Raw genomic sequence first — 24,435 nt, 5'->3', positions numbered from 1 at the left:
GCCAGTAAGTAAAAGTGCTTACTGCTGAACCTTTTAAATTTGTATATTTTCCCCCATTTATCTCATTCTGATGTGCTTGGAACTACTGTACGTGAGCAGCATCCTATCGGCTGTATGGAATTCCTTCTCTAGTCCCTGCTCGGCGGCAGCGTCAGAATGGCTCCTTGGGGAGCTGCTAATGAAGCATGCGTGTGCAGTTGTGATTTGGCAGTTTACAGAGACAGATTTTTTTGGCTATTAATACCGGTCTGGTGGGTAGTTTAAGCATAGGTTTGTCTAGAGAATTAAGAGTTAAAAAGCAGGCTGTGAAAGGCTTTGGCAACCTAGAGGGAGCTAGCAAGCTCCAGCCGTGACTCATTCTGCCTGTGTCAGTCAGATAAGCATCAGCATCTGTCACGAATGCAGGCAGGTAGGGTTAAACTCGGAGCATGCAGAGTGAGGAGCAGGGAGCCTGCACTGCAGGGGTTGTAATGTTTGTTCCCGGTTCTTCAATTCTCATCAGCCCTTCAGCTACAGGAGATCTATACTGGATCCATGGTAACGGTTTTAGCACACTACGCTTCCATCAGCTTGTGACAATGGGCTGTGTTCTAGTTACCGACTGAAGAGCTGTCTCCTTCGTAGAGCAAAAAAAGAGATTAGTGGATTTGCAGTGAGTGAGGACCTGAGTGATGAAATAAAAAGAAAAAAAGAAAATGTGATTTAGTGAGGTAGGAATTGCACAGCAGGCTTTTGCATTCATTCCTTTCACACACGTAGCCAAGCCAGCAGGTAGCTGGGGTGCTGCACATCAATGAGAATTACTTGTCCTTTTGTTCCCTTGGTTAATTAAACTGAGGTAAATGTTAGAAAATCAGCTGAAATCCACCAACTGCTTAGCAAGTTAAATTGTACCAATTTAGAAACTGTAGTAGAAAATACATTGTAATTCCAGCTATATATACCTCTCTTCTGGGCTGATTGTATCAGAGCCAGACTGCAGTGGTGTCCCAACAAGAGTTCCAGATCTTTAGCAAGCTCTTCTGGATAAATAAAATCTTGCTGATATTTCTTCTCTTCCTAAAGACTAATTAGCTTTCAGTAGCTGTAATTTATTAAAAGCTTCCAGGAGAAAGGCTAGTTTACTGCTGCTTAGAAGCCCATGCTGGGGAGATTCTTGGCAGTATTAAAGGGTAGATAATATCCCTTATCTAACTAGCAAAGGCTCAGGCTATGTTCTCATATAGTGTCTTCATTAAGTGGATAGGCTGGAGACATTTTCTAGATGAATCGGAATTGAATGACTTCTAGCTATATTGCAGTAACGATTTCATTAGCCTGGTATTTTGATTTGATTCAATGTATGTTTGGGAAAACAAAATGAAAAAAAATCCACAAGAAAATACCACCCCAAAGTCCCAAACCTAAAACCCAGCTTAATCAGTGTGGAAGATACTCTGCCTGCAGAGTGGAAGCCATGTTGGTAGCGGAAGGGTTAATCTCTTGTTGCTGTAATACGATTTGAGAGCAGCAGCTCAGTCTGCTTGTGTTAGCAAGATTAAAAGCAGGAGCTGCAGTGCCATTGCGAGCACTGAATGAGTGGGACTGTTGCAGAGTGAACTGTAGCTGAATTTTGTCTTTTCTCCTTGCTTTTTTCACCAGCTCCTCCCCCCTTCGTTCCTACTCTCAAGTCTGATGATGACACCTCAAATTTTGATGAACCAGAGAAGAATTCACGGGTTTTATCCTCTGCGCGCCAGTTGAACCCGGCAGGTTTCTCGGGTGAAGATTTGCCATTTGTGGGGTTTTCATTCATCAAGGCATTGGGAGCCCTCAGATCAGAGTAAGTAGGAATCTATTGCTTATGTGCATAGGACCACTGGAAAAATACGAAGGTTTGTTACAGTGAGGATGTTGTGTGTGGGGGGAAAAAAGCTGTTTTAACTGGCCTGCGCTGTGCTTTAGGGAAGGTGCCAGATTCTGGCTTTATCTGTTGCTGCTGTGGGTTGTGCATGTTGTTCCGTTCTGCGATTATTTCTGGGGTGAGGGAGAGGGAAAGGAATTGAAGGATTGATTCTAGAACAGTTATTGTTAAAATTGTTTTTCAAATACTTTGAATTAGTTGCTGCTGTTAACCAGGGAGCAGTAGGTGATTGCATTACTGGTATTGCAGATCTCTGAAAGAAGGAAAATACTAAAGAGTTCGGAGATGGAAAAGCGGGGAGGGCATTTTATTGGGTCAGAGAGTGGGCACCACAGTGCTGGGGATGTGTAAGGCTGAATCAGTGATCCACAGAAATGGAGCTCCCCTGATCTGGGAATGTGCGGTGATGGGTCAGGGAACAAGAGAAGGAGCTCCACGGCAGCTGACTGTGTTGAGTTAAATATGAAGATTGGACATAGCTGCACTGTGTGTTAAGAGGCTGTGGATTCGGGTGAAGTATACAGGGTTTGTGTTTGTGGAGAGGGGTAAAGATGCAGAAAAAAGAGTTTTCAATCAAAAGAAAATGTGATTTCAGAGAGAATGGAGTCAGGAAAAAGAAGAATATAAATAGTGTGGTATAAACCATTTGGTGTTGGTGGGTGGTTAGTTCCTGATGATAGAGCTATTGAAAAAGTATTAGTGCAGTATGTTAAGTTGAGAAGTCCTTCCCTCAGTACCGAGAGGCCTCTCAGGGATGCGATGGCTTTAGCTGGGTTAGTGACTCGATGCACTAAGGCGCTGTGCTGTGTTTTCGTGTTAACCATTGTTTGTTGCTGCTAGTTAGTTCCCATAAGGGACTTCGTTGTCGATCTGTCTTAATTGAGTTTTCATTTTCCTATCGTATTGGTTGTGATAGTTGCTTCTAGGGGAAGTGTGCAACCAAATCCGGTGACACTGTTGACATCTTTGATCTTGCCCACACCATGAATCAAGGTTATATGATGGTTATGCCAGTAATAAAATGGGAGTCTTTGCCTGTTCCTCCTTAGTAGAGTTGCTTTTATGATAAAAGAGGAAGGAAGGGAGAGGATGTAGCAACCGAAAAAGTATTGTTTTGGTGAAATGATCTAATACTGTCTGCAGAAAGAGGAAAATTGAATATTGTATCTGTAGATACCTGGGGTTAAAATCTATTGTGATTTTTAAGTGAAAGAACTTACGGTGTTATCTTTTCTGCCTGGGGTTCTGCAATCCATCTATCGAGGCTAGACCATTCATGTATCAGTCAGAAGAGGCTCAATGAACACACATGTATGGTAAAAACGTATATGTAATGGGGTCCAGGACTGCAACTGGAGTGGAGCCTGAGGTAAAGTCTCGCGAACAGTGGTGTAACTGTGCTGGAGGTTGAAGGCTGAAAAGTAATAGAAGTGTAGCAGATTGACTGATACACTTTCTTAGGGGACCTAGTACTGAAGATGCATATTGGAGTTATATTTGGATTTTGGCAATAGATAGAAGGGCTACAGCAAAGGAATACCGAGATTAATGTGTTCTGGAGAAATTACGACTGAAGTCAAATTTCTTCTTCGTGTGGCCTGGTCTTTCCTGAGCTGAAATTAATGTACTTAATTTCCTCCAAAATGACTTTGATAGGAGTAGACCTTAGTGGTTTTTTTTTTTTTTTTTAATACAATCTCGATAAATGATATTTTTATATCAAAAGGTGTAAATACTTGCATATTCTAAGGCGGCGATTTAAATGTGGCAAAGAATCTATGGAGACTTGTATATATCTGTATTTAAATAATGCAGTGACTAGTTTATTCTCAATATCGCTGCAACCCTGGGAGATAAAGATAACTTCATACTTAAAAAGTATTGTGTGGGTATGTGTTTTACTGAGGAAATTAAAGTACTGTTTCTGTCCACACTACCATGAAAATCACATTCTTGATGGGGAACAAAGCAGTAACTGGAGGTCAGGCTTATCTGTTGTGAATCCTGGGATGCTTTCTCTGCAAAGTCCTAAGTCATCAAGTTTATCAGTGCAGAATTTTTCTTTTTAAAACCTTTCCTTGAAAAGTCTATCCCTTATGGTTGCTAAGTGATGCAGATCTGTTTTCCTGTGTCTGCAGCATGACAGCTAATGCCTCTAGTGCTGCTCACAGTTAGGCCAGGCAACTGCAGGGTGTCGTTAACAAGGTCCTTGAAACTTTCCTTGCTCATAATTTAAAGTCTGTCAAGCCAAGTTTTGGGTTAAACCCTGTTCATTGGATGGTAAGGAGCTACAGTAGAGGTAGGAATTTCAATTCCTTTAGGGAAAGGACGGTTCAAAAAACTGGACAGAAGCATAAAAGGTTCTTGTTTCCCATAATCTTCTTTCTCCTAACCACTTAGTGTTAGAAGGGTTCACCTAAGTCACTTAGACTTGTTGCCAGAAATTATATAGTCAATGTGTAGTTTAGAAGGGTCCACTGAATGAAAATATTCTGTGTGTTGTCCTGTACCAAGAGTTCTAGGAAGAATTTGTGGCCCTATAACAAATGTGAGAGCAAACAGAAGAGCAAAAGGCACGACAATAATGGGTCATAGGAAGCAATCAAGGGAAATAGTGATTTTCCAATTCCTTATAGAAACTTTCTAGTACCTAAAGGGGGCTACAGGAAAGCTGGGGAGGGACTCTTTGTCAGGGAGTGCAGTGATTGGACAAGGGGGAATGGCTTTAAACTAAAAAAGGGAAGATTTAGATTAGACATTAGGAAGAAGTTCTTTCCTATGAGAATGGTGAGGCACTGGCACAGGATGCCCAGAGAAGCTGTGGATGCCCCATCCGTGGAGGTGCCCAAGGCCACCTTAGATGGGGCTTTGGGCAACCTGGTGTGGTGGGAGGTGTCCCTGCCCTTGGCAGGGGTTGAAGTGAGATGATCTTGAAGGTCCGTTCCAACTCAAACCATTCTATGAAATCAAGGGCATTGCTTATGCCATAGGTTCCTGTACTAGTGGAGTGTTTGTTAAAGAAATCTCCAGTATGATTCTAAGTGGGATCAGGCTGTGGGGGACCAACTAACTCCTCCCATCACGGCCTCAGAATTCTTGATCTGGGAGAGAAATACTTGTCTGGCTGCTGGTTTGGCTGCGAGCATGTGACTGTGACAAGATAACAGGCAACTGCAAGTTTAATTCCATTAAAAGCTGGCCCCACCTTATTTCCTGTCCCTAACTGTAGCTGATTCCAGCGCTTAGAACAAGTGAGAAAAACCCTTAGATGCTAGAATTATGCATCAGGTGGTGAAAGAAAATTATTCTTGTCCCCTGCAGGTGACTAGCAGAAGCCCTAAGGCATACACAAAATACATTATAGATCCAGGACTAACCAAATATACAATAATAAAACGCTAACAAAAAGTAGTTTATGATGTAAAATTTTGCCTGTCTCTGTTGTCTGTTACGTGGAGTAAAGAACTGAAGGGCCCTGACTACTTATGATACAAAAATTAGGTTAATACAAAATAAACCAGAACTCAGAGATATTCATAGGCACGGCCGGCAGTGGGACTAGTACCCCAGCCCAGCTGCTGATAAGGGTTTTTACTTTTCAAAATTATCTTTCAGAAGAGAATAAATGTAATCTTAATATTTCTTGTAAGTGGTCTGTAAGGCTATGGTAGATGGCCTAGGTCTTTTCTGTAGAATCATAAGAAGTGGCATTTTTCAAGATTTTTAAAATTATTTAAGAATTGATGTGGATTTGTGATCGTCATTACCAGATACTGAGAGTTAAAATGAGGCCATTCCTCCAAAAGGAAAGATCACCGATTTCATCCAACAGTTTGTAGGTTCTGGTAAACTCTTTCACCAAAGATAGATTAGAGAGGAAACAGAGGACGAGCAAACTGAAAATATGCTTTGCTTCAGCTTGCTCTATTCACAGATTGATGGTATCACTGTTTGGTTTTGGTTGTTTTTTTTAGGCCTGAGCAAGCATTTACGAGGGGGCGGAAGGTACAGATGAGTATAATGCTAAAAAGAATAGAGCATGAGGGATGGGGGATGAGATTATAGGCATGCTGTGTGGGGGCCAGGATTAGGACAGATGGTGTCAATCATTGTGAGCAGGAAGAAGCACAGGTGAGCTGGGAGCTTGAGAGTGGCATAAAAGGGCAAAGGAAGGTAAGAGGTAGGATGTACAGGAGAGGTTCAAGAGAGTTCCATGCCCCAGAATCATCCTATAGCTTTTCCCATACAGATATGTTTTTCTCCTCAGCCATGTTAAAACTGGAGGCGCTTTTACACAACTAGCACCATTTCTGATAGCTCTGCTGGTTGAGGCTGTTGCTGATCTAGCTGTGAAATCGCTAGATAATCAGCTGTAAGTTAACTTGTTTTTTTAGACGTGTGGGCAGTGCTTCCTTTGAAAGTAAATTGGCTCAGCTAGCGCTATCAGCACTTGGTACTATAGACTTTTTTTTTTCTTCCATCTTCTATTGCAATGTTCTTGTTGATGTATGCTGGTTACCCTTTGTTAATCTATTTTTCACACTTCGGAGGAAACAGCAGAAACTGCTCTGTTGTGCTAAAATAATTGATCCAGATGTAGCAGTTAATTAAATGAAATACTCTGAGACGGTACCAACCTAGATGATAGCTTTCCAACATGGCTTTTGATGTTGGACTTTGTGTTTAATTTCGGAGTTGCTGCTGACTGAGGAAAAACATAAGTGCCCCAGCAAGGTGGGCATTTTCCACCTTGTCATGCTGTGTTGAGAGCTTATATCACCATGACAAGGCTTATTAATTTAATCACTCTTCCGTTTCTCTTGATTTCCTCTCTCTGTCCCCTTTCTGATAATTTGAAGGTTATGTGGATGTTCATGAAGTCGTTCCAATATAATTTGTACAAAAGAAAGTATTACTGGGGAAGGATATCTCTTAAAAGCAGTGTGTCCAATCCTAACTGAAACCAGCTGCTCTTGGGGGTAAGATATACTTGTTTCCATGGCAGGAAAATGGTTGTGTTACTAGGATGTGTATTTTTAAGGGAATTTCTTCCCCTCTTTAGACAGGGATGAGAAGGAAAGGCTGTAGTTCTAGTCTGTATCCTTCTCCTTCTTTCCTAAATTGATACCAGCCCTGAGGAGCAGCTCCCTCTAGAGTCACCTCATGAAATTCAAACTTCGGTCAGCGCGCTTCTGCTGCGTGCCGTCCTGTCCCAAAGCCATCCCTTGCGACTGAGCAGCGTGTCTTTGCTGAGCAAGCTCTGGGTCTTCTTGCCTGAATCTGTCCTGGTACTTCCTGGGCTGCAGTGCACACTGATGCTTTATGCTGGCTGGCTAGGAGGTATTTTTGAAATGCAAAATGGTGCCTGCACTATTATGTTTTGATTGCTTTAATAACATATAAAATAAATAAGGGAAAAAAACAAATAAAATGGGCCCCTTTGGGAAGGTAAAATAGAAACAACAAATAAAATCAGTTCTGTGAGAACTGACTAGAGTTTTCTTAGGTAATCTCTCAGATTTGAAAAAAATAAAAAGGTGGTGGCTGGTGTTGAAACTATAATTCTTTAAAATCAAAATTTGCTTTAGCCAGTACGGTTCAGGCCTGTAAAGCTAACTTTTAATTATCAAAAGATTTCCAGACTTGTCTCAATATACATTTGCAGCTATTTACATATATTTGATTTACATTTTAAAGCAGATTCCTTAGTGTCTTTTTTAGTTAATGTGAGCTTTAATTTGTATTTTTAGACTGCTTTTCTCAACTATTCATTTTTAGCCTTGTTTGTACACCCAGCTGTTAAGGGATTTAATATGCAACTTTCTCAGATGGTTGCCTTTTCTCTGTAGGAGTATAGACACGCTTTATAAATTGATTTTTAAATATGATAATCTGACAGATCGGACTGATTGCACCAGGACTAAAAGAATGCTTTACAAAAGCTTTCACTTCTAACTTTTGTTTTTTATTAAGTCCTGACCATATCAGTATTGCCTGACATGCAGGACTTTTTCTTCTAAGTTTTTCCACACTAGGTTTCTGAAGAAATGATTAAGATTAGAACTTTCAAGGCACAGTTGGTGCATTTTGATGTATTTGTTTGCTAATATCAAAGCTGTGTTTCCTAATGACAGCTTAAGGTGGTGGTACTGAAGATCTATTTTGGTACATACATGTTAGTTTGCCATTTTCATAAAAATCAATTTTTTTTTTTGTGACTATGCTGCATATATATTTGGATTTAGGAATAGATTTTTTCTCAGAAAATGGTGGTGATGGAATCAAACTTTCCTTGGTGTTAAGAAGAGACTGCTGCTGTGTGTGGGTGTGTGGCTATATGCAGAGAGCTGCTCAAAGCTCATTTTTCTCCATGGGGATAACTGGCTGCATACCAAACTATGGCCAGGAGAAGCAGAAAGCAACGTGTGGGCAGACTGTATGATCTTTTATTAGCACCTTCATTGTACTTCTGCGTTTTTATATATTAGTTAACACTGGTTCCATCATTAACTGCTTCAGTATCTAGTTTGAATCACTTTATGTGAGGGAAAATGTGATTTTTGAAGTTATGTTTTGATGTGTGTACTTAATTTTTTTTGCTAAAATGTACATATTTAAGACTGCAAATCATTAAAAATATGTTCCAAAACATTGAGTGGCTTCCTTTCCTTTTCTAGAATGAATTTAGACTAACAGAAATGGTCGTCGTCTTAAATGTAGAGCCACAGATAGACAGGAAGCTTAAGAAAGTGTAAATATTTTTCCCTGTTTTCTGGAGACAACTTGTTTTGAGCAGTACAGTTAAGTTGTGTCTCATGGGAAAAAAAAAAACACAAAAACAAACAAAACTTAAGTGGAACTCTGAAGTTCTGCAGTGTGACTAATCATTGATATTGACTGAGTTCGTAGGGATAATATGAATTGGGTTGGGAAAGTTTTACTTCTATTTTGAGTCGTGGAAGGTAATTAAGGATATGAAGTTCTCCTTCTTATGGTGCAGATTGTGACACAGCTTTTAGGGCTCTTGTATTTTAATTATAGTTTTAAAATTCTGTTTAACAATTATGAACAAAAAATTAGCACTACTCTGAAAACGTTATCCTTCCAAAATGGTTAAATTGACCGTAAAGCTTTGTTTCTGTTACACTTACAAATCTGTACAAGAGTTATGCAAAAATGTGGCTCTGATTTATTGTTTAGTGCTCTAACATAAGTCACTGATGGAAAATATTAATATTTAACTAAAGTATGCATGGATTATTTAATAATGATATAGTATCATCAGGTTTTATGGTATGTTTGATCTGAAATGATAGCTGTTAGCATGTGGTTGCTGCACCTTTCTTCTAACTGTTGTGTAAGTGTCCAATGACTTTACCAAGGCTGCATAAATGCAGATTTCTTCACCTTTTGCCCATATTCACATGCTGTTTGGCTTTGCTCTTTTAGATCTGTTTTTTCAAGTGTGGACTCTCCCGTCAAGGTCAGCTCCATGGAAAAGAAACTTCTTCTCAAGAGCAAAGAACTCCAAGACGCACAGGACAAGTGTCACAAGGTATTTATTTATGCAGTTGACCGTCTCCATTGCTCAAGGAATCTGCAACCACTGTGTGTCCAGGGATCTGTCAGATGCTGCTGATCATCCAGATTCGTGGTGGGCAAAGTGCTTTTCCTTCAGTGAGGTGGCTTCCTGTCCAATACAAAGGGAGATGAATTTAGGCCATGCTGTTGCTCTAGATCCTTTTATCTTAACGAGAAGCGGCTCTGGATTTTAAACAGTCCTTTTCTCAGCGTGACACAGACGACTGCTGCTTCCTGCAGGCCGTGCCTCTTCTTCGTCATATGCACAATTACAGCAGCACTGTTCTGAGGTTCTCTCTTCCTAACTCATCAGCTTCTGCTTATATAACTGCTGTCACGTCACTGGTTACGGTGAACATCTTGTAACAGTTGCTGTGCTCCAATAAAGGGAATCTGGTGGAGTCTTTTGAAACTCACTGCTTGTTTGAGACTTTTATGAGAGTTCAATTACTTTTCTCCTTGCTCTGTTCTGGATTTGACCGTTTGCTCCTGACAAGGAGATGGGGGGAAACCATCTCCTGGTCCAGCATGGATTTGGGATAAGGTTAAAGTGACCCATCTCTGCAAGTCAGGTGAAAAATGATTGTGGCTTCTTTGCTAACTGGGGTTCGAAGAATGACTGAATATGAACAAGCAGCTTGAATGAATGGGGTGACTTAGACTTACTACTTGTCCTTAAGAAGAACTGTGCATTCCTGGAGCAGAGACAATGGTATTGGAATTTAAACACCTTTTGGAGAAATATAGCTTAGAGGTCTCTTGGAGACAAGTTCCTGACAAACAGAGCTCTGAAAGTAGCAGTTAACAAAGCTTTTGGAGACCCCTTTATAACCTCTTGATATTTATTGCAGATGGAGCAGGAAATGACGCGGTTGCACCGGAGAGTGTCAGAGGTGGAGGCTGTACTTAGCCAAAAGGAGGTGGAACTGAAAGCCTCTGAGACCCAGCGATCCCTCCTGGAGCAGGACCTGGCCACATATATCACAGAATGCAGTGTGAGCCCTTATACCAGTCCTTTCCCCTCTGAAGGCCTGAAATCTGGTGGTCTTTGTCTTTCTCTTCCATCATGGTTTCAGCAGGGTACTTGATGGAGAGAAGATAATAAGCAAGAGGCTCTCTGTTGAAAATGGAGCGCTAAATTGTTTGCAGAGGCTTGTTTGATAATTTTATTCAAACTCTGTTTCATGCTTATTTGCTTAAAATGTACAGGAATAACTAATGTTCTGGTCTTGCTGAAAATATCTATTTTTTTTGTCTTACTAGCTGTGCTAGAGCATACCTGGGTTTGGCTTCTTACGGGTTTCTTAGCCAGTAGAGGATGGGGCCTAATCAGTACCTAGACAGACGTCTTCAAGGGCAAATAAGATGATTAGGAAATGAAGGTGTTGCCTCAAGCCATGGTATTCTGAGTACAGACAGATCGAGTTCCTCAGCATAACATCAGGGATGATGCTAGGACAGCTGCTATTTTTCAGATACAATATAAAAATGAGGCTTTAAAACCATGTCTTCAGATATCATTTGGCACTTTTCATAGGAGTGGGAACGTCTGCCCAGTTGTCCTGGCATGATTCCAGGGAGGGTATTTTCATTCCAGTTAATAGTCTTTGTATTTTAAGTTGGATTTATTAGTCTGTTTCCTCTCTCCTAGCAAGAACAAAAGTCCAGATAATGCACTGTTCCAGAGAATTGAGAAGCATTTCTGATGGGTTTGTTTGTTGGGAAGCGTGTCTTAAAACTAGGTTGAGTGATTTTCCTATGCCAGATAGGTAAATAAATAAAACTAAGTTTGTGTCTTTCTGGTGAAGATTAATACACAGTTGTTAGGAGGACTACTGGTCTGTCGAAATTTGCAGGTAAAGTATGTGGTGAGATATTGAAGCAATTCTGTCCTTTGTAAAAGTTTAACGATGATTTAAAGGATTTAACTCACTTAACAGTAACAAGAAAAATGGACAAGGTTGTTAGTAACATGAAGATGAAGAATTGTATCTAGGTTGTGAATTAATAGTTCTGGATAAAAGATGGATAAATTCTGTCAATAATAGATGCCTTTTGTGATCTCTGTTTGGTTTCTGTCTCCAAACTGATGTGAGGAAGTAGAGATTTGAACTAAGATTTCAGTGTAGTAAATGCTGTTTATAAAATGGGCTGCTTCTATCCAGATAAAAGACATGCTGGCCATGAATTTTTTTATGGTTCCATCATTGCTGCCTTTTTTTTGATGCTTCTCTATGGTAAAAGAGGAATTTTCATAGTTAAAAGTCTTTATTATACAGCTACCTGAAAAAAAAATACTGTATTTTGAACATTTCACTTTCTGCAGAGCTTAAAGCGAAGCCTGGAACAGGCACGGATGGAGGTGTCTCAGGAAGATGATAAGGCACTACAGCTACTTCATGATATCAGAGAGCAGAGCCGAAAACTGCAAGAGATCAAAGAACAGGTAGACCTGCTTCTTTGGGGAGTAGAGTGGCTATCTACAAATATGCACTCTTGGCACATTCTAGCTCTGTTATCAGGATTGCATTGTATGTTGGTGAACTGCAATGACTCCCAGTCTGTGTGTTTTAAACAAAATGGGAAGCTACATAAGAAAGCACAAACTCCAAACCTCCAGTTTTTCTTTTCCTGGTCCTGAAGGTACTTTGTCTGTAACGGCAGTTCAGGAGAAAAGCTGAAATGCTTTACTAGTGTGCTGCATTAGAAATGAACTGTCAGCTTTAAATGGTCAAGCTGTATAGATTTCAAAACAAGTTCATAAATCATAACCTTGGAAAGCACTGAACTAGCCTTGAATTTTTTTCTTTATCTGTCCATTTAAAATGCTTAATTAGTAGTCTTTCAAAATAGCATCCGTGGTGTCTAACTGTGCCTTTCATAGCTATTCATTTGCAAAGGTGTTCATAATTTTATCCCACCAGAAGAAGGGTGAAAATTCATTAATCCATAGTGTTGTTCATAAGGAAGAAAATGTCAAAATTAAATGAAAATATGGTGACAGACGTGGGCACTTTTAGGATTAAAAATAATCTACAAGACAGAACCCATTCAGTTTTGTGAATTAACACATTATATTAAGAAAAAGAAATTGAAATTTGCTATGGAGTTCAAACAATTCTTGCAATTATCTGCTGGTTTTCATCTTCAAAGCAGTTTACAAATGTTAACAGACTAATTTCATAGTGTTTGAGACAAGGAAGCCCAGAAACCTTGGTAATAATTCTCCAGATAGGAGCAACACTTATGTAAAAAGTAATGAAATGCAAAAACAACCCGCTGGATGGAGCAGGCCTCCAAAGACTTCTACAGCATTCTTCTGGATGGTTCTTTTATGTAATACAAGGGATCTAAATCTCATCACTCTGTGTTCTGGTGCTTCATTAGCAAAATTGCTTTAAATGTTGAAATGTTGAATGTTTTTGGTAATCATAAATATCAATAGATTGTTGAGCAGTATATTTTTTTCTTTGTTAAATGAGTCTAATGCAAGTACTTTTTAATCAAATATTTTGTCCCAGAATCTTTTAACTTATCTCGTGAAGATTAATAATGACATAAAAATGCTGCTTAGGTCAACAAATGGATCTGTAATATGTTGTAGACTTTCATATCTGGGGGATCTTGTGAGCTATCTGAAACCTGTGTGCAATAACACCGCAACAAGATATGCAGAAATGTTTTTGCTGACTCATACCGGCAGGTGGATCTTGGCCAGTAAAGACATGGATCGTTATTTTTATGTTGGGGGGAAATGGGAGGTGAGATAGATGAGTCCTTTAGAGTTTTGCTGTTGAAAACCCCAAGCTCTCGAGAACCAGTAAAACTCAGAGCACATCAGAACCTTCAAAAGCAGCAATTAAGCATTTGGTGTTTTCAGGGCAGGACAGTAGGTTCAACTTCACTGGGATACTTGCAGAGTGTTGTGGCTATTTATTTATTTATTTATTTATTTTAATCTCAACATTAACTGGTCATTACTTGGTGAAGACCTGAACAAACAGATCAACTTATAACGTGTCAGAATCTTTATAGTTTTAGAAAGGTCTATTCATATGGTCTGTTCATTTGTATGTAGCTATCGTGACTTGTTTTGCTTCAGGTAGATGTCCTAAGCTTTGCCTGTCCATTAATACATGCTTAAATGCATTTTTGTGGTTTTAAAACTGAGACCAATGTATATTCAAGAGGTATCGTTCTGTCTTCAGTGAGTGATGAAGCCTTTTTTTCTGACCTGATCAAAGATGGTCGTGAAAACATCAAGAAGCAAGAAAAATTGAAATATTACTTATTATCTCTGCTTTCCTCTTTTCTCCCTTTCCATTTTCCTGCCTTCCCAAACACTAATTTTCACATTGGCAACTGTAATCATACCTGTAATTCTTTGGTCAAGTGTTTGCTGATATAAAAGTTGAGTATTTTAGGAAGAGTCTTCACAAATAATGATTTCTGAGCAGACCATGTATTCCTTCAAGCTATTCTGCCTCTTTCATTCACAAATGTAATTTTGTGAAGCAAATTTTGAGCTAATGTATTTGAGCTCACTTAATATAAAAAGGCTCTAATTGCTTCCAGCAAGAAAATAAGATCATCCATAGAGAGACTGTCTGGAAAGAGAGAATTCCTGTTTGCCTTGTGAATCAGAGCCAGTTCGGGGATTATAACCCTAAGACCCCTTCTGCCACGCTCCCTGTAATGGTCAGTAAAGCTATCTGTTAAAGGCCCAACTTCTTTAAACAGCAGCGTAAGGTCCTTGTGTTGCTAGAGAATCACAGGCTGACGTTAGGGTCAGTGTTGAAGCAATCACTCGTCTAGCTGAAGGCAGCTGGCTGTCTGGAAGGAGTGATGACAAACTTGAGTTTGTCACGAGACAATTAGTCTTTTGAATATGGGGGTAGTTAGGAATATTGTAAGATATTAAAATAGAAAGAAAGGTGGACTCCCCCACTGTCAGTTCTTCAAAATCTTTTTTTTTTTTCCCAGCTCCTGATGTGCTTATTTTCTACTTGTTCTTAGGTTTATAAAAATACTTTTTGCTTAGAGTAATTTTTTAAAAAAGTATACTTAATGGACTTGTGTTTCCAATGAAGATATAAGAAGCAATCCCATGAGCTCGTTTCAGTTTGAGTACCCAGTCGCAACTGAGATGATCAATTCAAACATTCTTCTCACACCTTCCCCATCCAAATGCCCCTTCTTGCAGTGTCCTGCATGGCAATTCGTTATTTTTGTCTATATAGACAAATGCCTTCTATGGGAAATGTGTGTTTGTTTATTTATTTACTATCTTTTAGACAATTCTTAGTATTTGATTTAGGTTGTTTCCCATACAGAACAATACATTCCTCTTTAACTCTGTCAAGAGAAAGTAACTTATGGCTAGGAGCTACAGTATACTTGCTACTCCTCTGCTTCTCCTCTTTTCTTTTATCCAAACACTGCAGATCTGTGGTAATTATCATGTTATTAGCCTAAGGAAAATATATCTTGAGGGAGTATCTGTGCATTTAGTAGAGACATCAACTCAAAGGCACGTTTCTGTTTCACAGATCAGAAATATAAATAATTTTAATCACTTTTATGAAGATAAATGCGTTTCTATAGTGAAGCCACTCACAAAAAGGCAACGTTTTTAACTTCTATGAGGTATTAGCTTGAAAATGGAAAGACTCAAACCAGAACACGATGGATATTTTTTTATTTAGCTCTCATTGTTTTATTTAAAACTTTTCTTTTTCTTCTACATGTTTTTATATGGAGTTCTTGTTTGCAATCAGGCAAACAGTACATTCTGCGATCTGCTGTTCCATATATTTTCTGTTGCCTATAAAATGTAATGCCTTTTCCTACCCTTCTGCCGCAACCACAGGAATATCAAGCTCAAGTAGAAGAAATGAGGCTGATGATGAATCAATTAGAAGAGGATCTGATTTCAGCTCGCAGGCGTAGTGATCTTTATGAGTCGGAGTTAAGAGAGTCCCGAATGGCAGCTGAAGAATTTAAACGTAAAGCTACTGAATGTCACAACAAATTGCAAAAGGTAGTTTAAGGCTTTGTGGGAGAGGGGGATTGATACTTGCTTACTTTTCTAGTGTTATTTTACACACACAAGTTGTATGTGAGTTCTCTAAAGATTAGTGTGGCATTGTACAACTAATGCAAAAAGTCTTTCGGTTGTACTCTTGAAACAGCATAATTAATGCTTTGTGTAACTCCTTGTGTTTAATTTGCATGAGGTGATGCCTGGGTAGAAAACCAGTGCACTAAAGCTTTTCCCGAGACTTTTATATATTTTATATTTAAGTTACAGGTTAAAGATCAAGGAAAAAGTGAAGCAGGAGAGTTGTATTGCAAATTAGAGAAGGTATGCTACTTTAATGTCCTGGAGTTTGCTTCCTGGGTATTTTGTATTATGCACAGAAACCAAGAATGTCTTTGATTAGCCAGTGGCATGCACAGCCTCGCATCCTCCCCCTGCTCCCCCTGCACACACACCCGGCCCCTTTTTTTCTGGATTTTTTGTTCTTGGTGTGATTCATTGTTATTTCTGGTTTGATATAAAGCTCCGTTCTGGTGTCCTGTGCTTAATGGGTTGTGCTCTCAAGCTAGGCAAAGACAGGCCATTATGTTTAATCTGAATTTGGTGTTGGGTTAGTGATACATAAGAGTTTTGTTCATGAATAGAGAATAGCAAATAAAAAATAAAAATAATGCTGAGTATAGCTCTGTCACATTGAACAATCTAGTTGGTGACCAAAACATGAAATCAACCAGAGGTTAATAAAATGGGAGCGGATTTGCCAAGGGACATTTTGGATGTTGGAATTTATAGGGAGAAACAAACATTTTTAGAAAGTGAATTAAAATAAGTAAGGTATCATAAATCAAGAGAATTTTCTCAGTTTGGTTTTACCACTCACCTTGCCTGTCCTCGTTTCCTCCCTTCCCCCCAATCTTTTTATTTAACTGTAGATCAACACAGAGCAGCAGGCCAAAATCCAGGAGCTGCAGGAAAAGCTGACAAAGGTAATGTCTGGGTGGTGAAAGTGAATTTTCCACGAGATTTTCCAGTGAAACCTTAATGCAGAGGAGGGATGCACTTTGTTTTATCCTCAAAAATAGAATTAGTCATAGCATGGGGGATGATAAGGAAAAGGGGGTGCGAACTGGTATCTGAAATCATTGGTGTTCTCAATATGCTTTTGGTTCTTCAGACATGTCAACGGTGTTTATTTTTACAAATGAAGCTGAGTCAGAACTGGAGTAGTGTAGAGAAATTCTAATTAGAATGGCCAGTTTGGGTGTGCCGTATGCAATGCACTGGTCCCTTGCTTCTGAAGACAAGTGTTCAGATCTTTTTAGCTCACTAGTGTAAAGAAAAAAAGAGTTGGATTTGATTTAGTCTCCCAGCATAGTCTCTTTTAATTGCAAAATCACTTTCCAGTTCAGTTATTTATGGTAAAACGGTTGAATGATAAGGCTTCACAACAGAATTAAAATACTTCAGTGATACAAGCTGAAGGAGGTACATTAGGTATAATGTTTGCAATTGTGGTCAATCAGTCACTGTGAGAACAATGTGAGAACCTGTTTGTTCTAGATGTTATGCTTTTTGGGGGTATCTTTTAGCAGAAAAGAAAGAGGTTGGCATAACAATTCACCAAGAGAGCTTTATCCTCACCTTGACAGCTGCTCAGAAAGGGCATTTCCAAGGGTTAGTGGTCTGAAATATGAACGGGAGGTCAAAACTATTTAGAAATGTTATTTTTAATATTTCAACGGAGACTTGTTTTATCCCCTTTTCTCTTTTAGTTAATTCTATTATCAATTATCAGTAGGCCAAAAGGTTATTTTCCTAATGTTTTAGCAGGAATATTTTGTGAGCCCTATGCAAAAACTTGAACTGAATTTAGGGGCACACTTCATAAAACACAGTGAAAACTAGAAATTGCAGCACAGCAAGACAAACGTGTAGATCTGGATTTTCTGTGTTTTTTTTCTTTTTTTTTTTTTGTGAAACAGAAAAGAATTAGGTAACAGAAATTAGAATTTGGGTTCCTGAACATGTTTGTAGGCTGTCTTAATTTTAGACTGCTAGGCCAAAGTTCTGTAGCAATTTTGGACAGCACATTGACCATCTTGAGGTTATGAACTTCAACACAGTTTTTGTATGTGTGTTTTTCTTATAATTTTTCTTTTTTCCTTTGGACCTAGGCTGTGAAGGCTAGCTCAGAGGCAACAGAACTTCTCCAGAATATCCGTCAAGCAAAGGAGAGAGCTGAGAAGGAGTTAGAGAAACTGCAAAATCGGGAGGATTCTAATGAAAGCATGAAGAAGAAATTGCTTGAAGCAGAGGTGAATGGAGAATGTCTAGCTAGTATAAAGTAGTTACGGGGATGTGTCTGGGAACCCTCATCTGGATGACTGTAAACAACTTGTATTCCTGTAGTAACTCTTAATAAGAAAGAGACATTAGAAATTAATCAATTTTTAATTAATTATATTAATTAAAGTTTTAATTAATTAATTTGAGGAAAACTTACTGAGAGGCTGATTTTATTTTCAGTGAGGAACCAATAAGGACTTGTGGTTAGGATGAGGGATTTGAGCCATGATGAGGTTTTCAACTATAAAAGACGGCTTATTGCTGTGTGGTAATGCAAAGTTGGTTAGCCTAAATAACAGTTAATAATTGCTCTGCAGGAGCGGCGCCATTCTCTGGAGAATCAAGTGAAGAGATTAGAGACTGTGGAACGAAGAGAAAACCGTCTAAAGGAAGATATTCAGACTAAATCTCAACAGATTCAACAGATGGCGGAAAAAATTCTGGTGAGCAGAGGTGAAAATGAAAGATGAAGGGTAAGAGTTGGTAAGAAAGGAGTAAAAAAGGAAGAGAAGACACAGAATTGCATTGAATAAAGTGGAAATTGTTGAATAAAGGATAAAGGGATTGCTTTTGTATACAATAATACTGGAAAACCTGAAGTTTGCAAATTCTGTTTGCACCTTTAGTTACGAACTAACTCCTGTACCTGTAATCTTAAGACTATAAAATTCTAATCATCTAAGTAGAAGCACCTTAAAGTCAACTTATCAGTATTTTAATTAATTACCTAATGTTTTGTTTCAGAACAGGATACTCTACAGGACACTGCAATAATAAAAGCATTGATTTTAAACTAAATTGCAAAAGGAATTTAGAGGTCAAGTCTACGTGAAGTGCTTATACCTTGTAGCAGAGAGAAATAAGTCATCTAAACTGTTCTTCTCCAAAGATAATATTTGTCAAGAATCCATTTTCACCCATATAGCTCTGTTGGCAATTTCTTATTTCTCTCCTTGTTAAACCTATTAAGACTTTATAGTGAGTTGGTACTTGAGTCTACAGTGAACCCAACAGAAGGTGTTTCTAATACTTTTACTTCCCTGGGAGAAGAAGCATAATCTTGGAGCAATTACATTAATTTGCATTTCTTTCTGTGTTGCTAATATGATAAGGACAAAAAGGTATTACTTTTTCTTGGTAGTAATCCTGAGCATAGACAGGCCTGAGGAAGGCCAAATGGAAATATATAAAAGAACCATGTTTGGACAAGTGTGACCCATGCATGTTCTGAGTAATAGCTGCACAGGCAAATTTTAGCATCAGAATGTCTGAAGGGTCTCAAGAAAACATAGAATCAGGTCTTTGGTGGTGGTGTTTCTTTCAAATTATTTTGATAACGTGAATGCATGCTAAGTAGGAGACTATGGCTTTGCTGGGGCACAGAGACAACTTTGCATTTAGAAATAGTGGAAAACTTCAGATAGTTTCATAAGCCTCTTTTGTATATATGGAGATTGTTCCTTGATTTCGATTATATTTTCTGTGGAGAGAAATCTGGAAGGGAATGCAGAAATACCTAACTAATTGTTTTACTCCATGGGATATGTTTAGCAGTTCTCATAGATAGTTTCAATGGACTTCTGACAGAATGTTGGATAGTCTTTCCTAGTCCCTTGCATCTCGGATTTGGGAGCCATGGGTAATACATTTTTTTCCTCCTCTTCTGCACTCTTCATTCTCTCAAGTTGATCTCCTCAAACACTTTTGACATTTCCTGCTATAGAAAGGACAGAAAGATAGCAAAGGAGCTGGCAATACAGAATAAAATTAAATAGAATTGTATAGAATAAGGTAGAAATTGTTGAATAAGTTGGATTGGTTTTGTGTACTACTCCTTCAGTGATACTTTAGAAGACTTGCTGATCTGTCTGTAGAGAATTAAATAAGAAGTAAGAAATAAGTTAGGGAAGATACTACTTGAAATTGTAGATCATGGCTATGATGCTAATAACAATTGAAAGTTACAGCTACATAGAGAACAGTGGGAACTGGAACGGTTAGAGATTACCTTTTAAGCCCACACTGGCTGTTAAGTGCCACTTGAAGCTGGTGAATCTTCTACAATATGAGCAGTCTGATGCTGGTAGCTTTGAAGCTGCTGCTGATCTGGTTGTCTGATTCTATGCCAGGACCTGAAACGTGTGGGCTTCTGGGGGAGGTGAATTGTCCTTCTTGTTGCTGGGAGACGTATTTCAATTGCAAAAAGCAGCAATCTCCATTCCTTGCAGAAGTGTCGGGTACCAGGCACTGTAGATGACCTACTTTTGGTGAACCTCCTTTTTGATTTTCACTTCTGGAAAAGGAGGTCTACTGCAATTACTGGAGCGAGGAAGTCTTAGTATGCTCTCAAGATGAGGGAGGGAAGAGAGAGAGTACGGGAAATGCTCAAGTAGAAATATCAGGAAATTTTCCTGTGCTGTGCAGTAGTGGGGTAGGCAGGAGACCTGGATGCATCCCAAAACCTGAACTTGTCTGTGCAACAGTCAGCCCAGTGGTAGTGAATGACAGACCTGGATCTGCCTGTTGTACTAAAGAAATTGTTAGGATGGCAAATATGAAAATGAAGGAGCATAAAGCTCTAAGCTCAGCTTTTGTGAGGTGTCATGTTGAAAGGTGTTTATAGATAAATTCCCAATAATATATGCAGACAGCAGAATGTTCCTCGTACTAAAATAGCTAATTTTGGAGATGCAGAATTATCTAAGTCCTTACTGTGCACAGCTAAAACTATCAGCTGTGAGGTAAAGAGGTTAAAAATACTCTGGTACCATCTACTATGTATACTGCATCCTGTACTTCTCATTTTCAAAGCAATTTATAAACAGTTATTCTGACAACACTCATCTGAGAAATGTGGCAAAGTAAATACTATTCCCACTCTATGAATATAGAATGAAAAGCAGAGACAGCAATACCCCATTATTGAGTCCTTCTGTGACAAAACAGGTGAGAGACCTTGATAAAAATAGGTCTGAACTTCCTGTGATGCCACTGCGGCTATAAAGTGTTTATAACCGCTTGTTTTCATAAAACATGCTTGGCCTGTCTTTGGGAATAAGCTACTGGGGAACAAATTCTTATTGTGCAAGTGGAAATCGTTGACTTTAGCAGTGTGTTGGCTCTGCAGTGGATGGGTCAGCAGCAATATGCAAGGCTTAAAACTGATCACATGCTGCTGTCATGTCATTTAACTATGACAGCCATGGTCCAGAGATTTTCATAGTGGGGAGTCTTAAAAATGACAACAAATATGCAATACCTGTGCAACCCGTATGCACAACACCTATTTCTATGTCTGAATATGAATCTCTGCTGCTTTTAGGAGCTGGAAGAAAAGCATCGTGAAGCTCAGATCGCAGCACAACATCTGGAGTTGCAGCTGAAACAAAAGGAGCAATTCTATGAGGAAAAACTCAAAGTAAAATATCTTCTTACCTTCCTACAAGCTTTTGTGGTTAGAATGGGTTCAGGGAAAAACTGTTGCCTTTAGGCTTTGCTTTGTCTTATGAGTTGCCTTCTTGCTTACTGCTGCTGAAATGTTCAGAGAGATTAGTGAAATATGAGTGAGTTTTTCTTCTAGTCCATGTTATTATACCTCATCTGTTTTTAACATTGTATTAAAACAGGTGGCATTTGAAATCAGAATTACAGAAACCAGTTGCTGATTGTAACTTGTTCGTTGCTGACTAAATAATTCTTTCTTAATGGTGTTGTATCTATCATCCTGAAAAAGATTTCAGTTTCTACTGATGATTTTCTGATTTATTTAAGAGTATTCACACAGCCTACCTGCAAGTTTTAAATTCAGTAAATAATAGAGCGTTTCTGAATTTCCATCTTCTTGGAGCTGTAACATCTGCCAAGAATCCACAGAAACCACCCACTTTGTTTTTGTCTTTTCCAGGGTAGCATAAGACTTTAACATACAGTTAGAAATAGAATTATAGACACGATCTAAAACGAGGAAAAACAAATTGGGAAATGGGAGTATGTGCTGTAGTTAAGGATTTTTCTATAGAACCTACAGTGCGTCAGCCTGTAAATGCATTTTGTAAGGATCTTTGTTTCTACTAAAAATAATCTATTTTCAGCAATTTTTCTCTATTACATTTACCTAGGACTTGACTTTTACATTTTAGCTTAAATATATGAGGATGTAGTATTTAAGAGGAAAGAAGGAATTTCTGTGGGAGAAACATGATGGGAAAAAAAAAAAAAAAAAAGAAAGAAGATTTCCTGGCAGATCAGAGCATGTTTGTTCAGTAATGAGAGGAGGGTGACAGAAAGCAGGAGGAAGTAGAAGTAGATCTTGGGGAAAGGAGAAGTACTGACATAAAAACTGGAGAACAAGATAGGGCTTGGGAAAAAAGTTAAAAGAAAAAGAGAGACAGAGAGATGGTGATTTATGGGAACATACGATATAGGGTTTAGTAGGAGATCAGGAAGCTAGATAAAAGCATTTCAAGACACTGAATGTTTATAACTGGGACATTAAAGAGTATCCTGAGAGATACTGATTAAATAAGTTCTAGTAAGAGTCATGTCCATAACAGTTTTGTGCCTTTGAAAACTGTCCTTGAAGGAAATGACATTCAGTTTAACAACCGATTTAAAATTTTGGACTTGTGTACAGAACACACATAGCTTATTTTAAAAAATAAAAAAAAAAATAAAAAAAAAAAAGAGAGAAGAATAAGACAGTTAATTTACTTCAGTCCCGTTCCTAATGACAGGTGTTTGTGTCACAAAAAGAAATCTTAGCTCTTCTATTTGGTGTCTCTGACCTGAAGAATTCATGGGGTCTCAGTTAAGTTCTCATGCATATTTACAGAACTTAAAAATCACTTTTGAGCCATGTTGTTAAGGCAACCAAAGGATGCACAATTCTTTACCTCCTCTGCTTTACACACCGGGGTACAGGTTTTTTTATTTGTTTTCTGTTGCAGTAGCCTGGAATATTTCTTGAGCATAGATTATACATTATTATTATTATTATTTAGTGTCTCATGTCTTCATAAAACACCATCATTAAATTCAGTCTTCCAAGGTAGCTGAGGGAGCATTCTTTTTTGGAGTTTGCTGTTCCAGGGTTTCATGCCATTGCATCCTGGGTCTAATGTTGCTTGAGATGTGATGAATTCCTTAAAAATTCTGTCTGTCTTGATGATTTTCTCTCTGCTTGCCCTCTGCCCAGTGAAACGGATATAACTTAGACAAAAGAAATATCTTCATTTAGGTTTTGGAAAATCAGATGAAGAAAGATCTTGCTGATAAGGAAGCACTTGAGAATATGCTCAGAAGACATGAAGAAGAAGCACGTGAGAAATGTAAAGTCCTGGCTGAACAGAAGGCGGTATGTGTAGTTGAATTGGAAATCAAAGTGTTTGAAGAGTAGCTTTTTGAGGCTGTGATTTCTAAGCAAGATAATCTTGTTAGAGGTTTCTCATTGCTCCTGTCTTGAAGGAAATGTACTGATTAAAAGCTATTTTAAAAGATGTTGATTTTCTTACAAGGAATCTTCAAGAATATTTTCTGAAAGTGGCTGCATAAGTTGTTGTATACCACTCATTTTGTGCACTGACGAAACAATGGTTGTTTTTCCCTAATATTTAAGCAATGGAAAGCAGCAGCAAACAGCTCCAGTAATTGTATCTGTGATACTATTTTTCTTGGTTATTTGATCAATATTCTTTTATTTTTGTTTCTGGAAATTCTGAGACTTGTTTGTTTGTTTAATTTTAAACATTGCTTTTAAAATCACTTTTGTTGTGCAGTCTCAAAGGCACGTTGCTCTGTTTCAGATGATCAATGCAATGGATTCAAAGATTAGGTCACTGGAGCAAAGAATAGTGGAATTGTCTGAGGCCAATAAACTGGCAGCAAATAGCAGCCTTTTTACCCAGAGGAACATGTAAGTACAGCAACTGCTATCATGTTGGTCACTACTGAACATTTCTCAGTGAGATCTGTTCTGAAAACGTTAAAGTGATTCTTTGTTACAGGCTTGTTGTGCTTCCCTGCTTGTTTTCCTGTAATGCAGAAAATGTGCTTGTTCTTCAAATAGTTTTGGTTCTCTGCTTATTTTGTGTTTTCCGAAACGTGACAAGCAAAACTGATTTGTATTACAGTGTCCACTTTGGAGTCTTTCTTGAGGTTGGTGCTTTATGCAGGTTTACCAAACATTAAATGAATACCAATACATTAAATGTCTAACCTCTATAGAAGCATATATTCCTTTTTTAACATGTATATTGTTAATATATTTATATTTTCCTGGGTTCCTATGGAAGTTACTCAGTGTTGAAATTGAAAACATTACATACCTTTCATTGTAAACATTCTGTCCCACCCAATCAATGGCTGAGAAGACAAAATGAAAACTAGATTTTAAGCCAAGAGTTTTCCTGTATGTTTTTGAATTGCTGTTTGCAAGAGAGATCTTTTTTACTGCAGCGGGCAGAAATAATGTGGAGCAGGAGATATCTCAGCTTCAACTTCAGAATGATATTTCAATTCATTTTTTCTACATAACTCAGCTAGTACGTGAATATATTTTTTGTTCTCT

General features: G+C 38.4%; 1 protein-coding gene across 17 annotated transcripts in view; it reads left to right on the top strand.

Annotated features, from left to right (window-relative positions):
• The window catches only part of CIT (citron rho-interacting serine/threonine kinase), a 122,799-nt gene that overhangs the window by 62,965 nt on the left and 35,399 nt on the right, over nt 1-24,435 (top strand). For 14 of the 17 annotated variants that reach the window (XM_040576557.1, XM_040576544.1, XM_040576545.1 and 11 more), the window contains 12 exons: nt 1,642-1,822; nt 9,353-9,458; nt 10,336-10,479; nt 11,811-11,930; nt 15,354-15,524; nt 15,789-15,848; nt 16,457-16,510; nt 17,699-17,839; nt 18,188-18,313; nt 21,193-21,288; nt 23,107-23,223; nt 23,672-23,781. In XM_040576557.1, coding sequence (XP_040432491.1) covers nt 1,642-1,822; nt 9,353-9,458; nt 10,336-10,479; nt 11,811-11,930; nt 15,354-15,524; nt 15,789-15,848; nt 16,457-16,510; nt 17,699-17,839; nt 18,188-18,313; nt 21,193-21,288; nt 23,107-23,223; nt 23,672-23,781 — 1,426 coding nt within the window. The remainder of the gene's footprint in view (nt 1-1,641; nt 1,823-9,352; nt 9,459-10,335; nt 10,480-11,810; nt 11,931-15,353; nt 15,525-15,788; nt 15,849-16,456; nt 16,511-17,698; nt 17,840-18,187; nt 18,314-21,192; nt 21,289-23,106; nt 23,224-23,671; nt 23,782-24,435) is intronic. The other 3 variants (XM_040576553.1, XM_040576558.1, XM_040576555.1) reach the window with 1 other exon arrangement.

This window comes from Cygnus olor, chromosome 17, assembly GCF_009769625.2.
Source record: "Cygnus olor isolate bCygOlo1 chromosome 17, bCygOlo1.pri.v2, whole genome shotgun sequence".
Taxonomy (NCBI): Eukaryota; Metazoa; Chordata; class Aves; order Anseriformes; family Anatidae; genus Cygnus; species Cygnus olor.
This window is presented reverse-complemented; position numbering and strand designations above follow the sequence as displayed.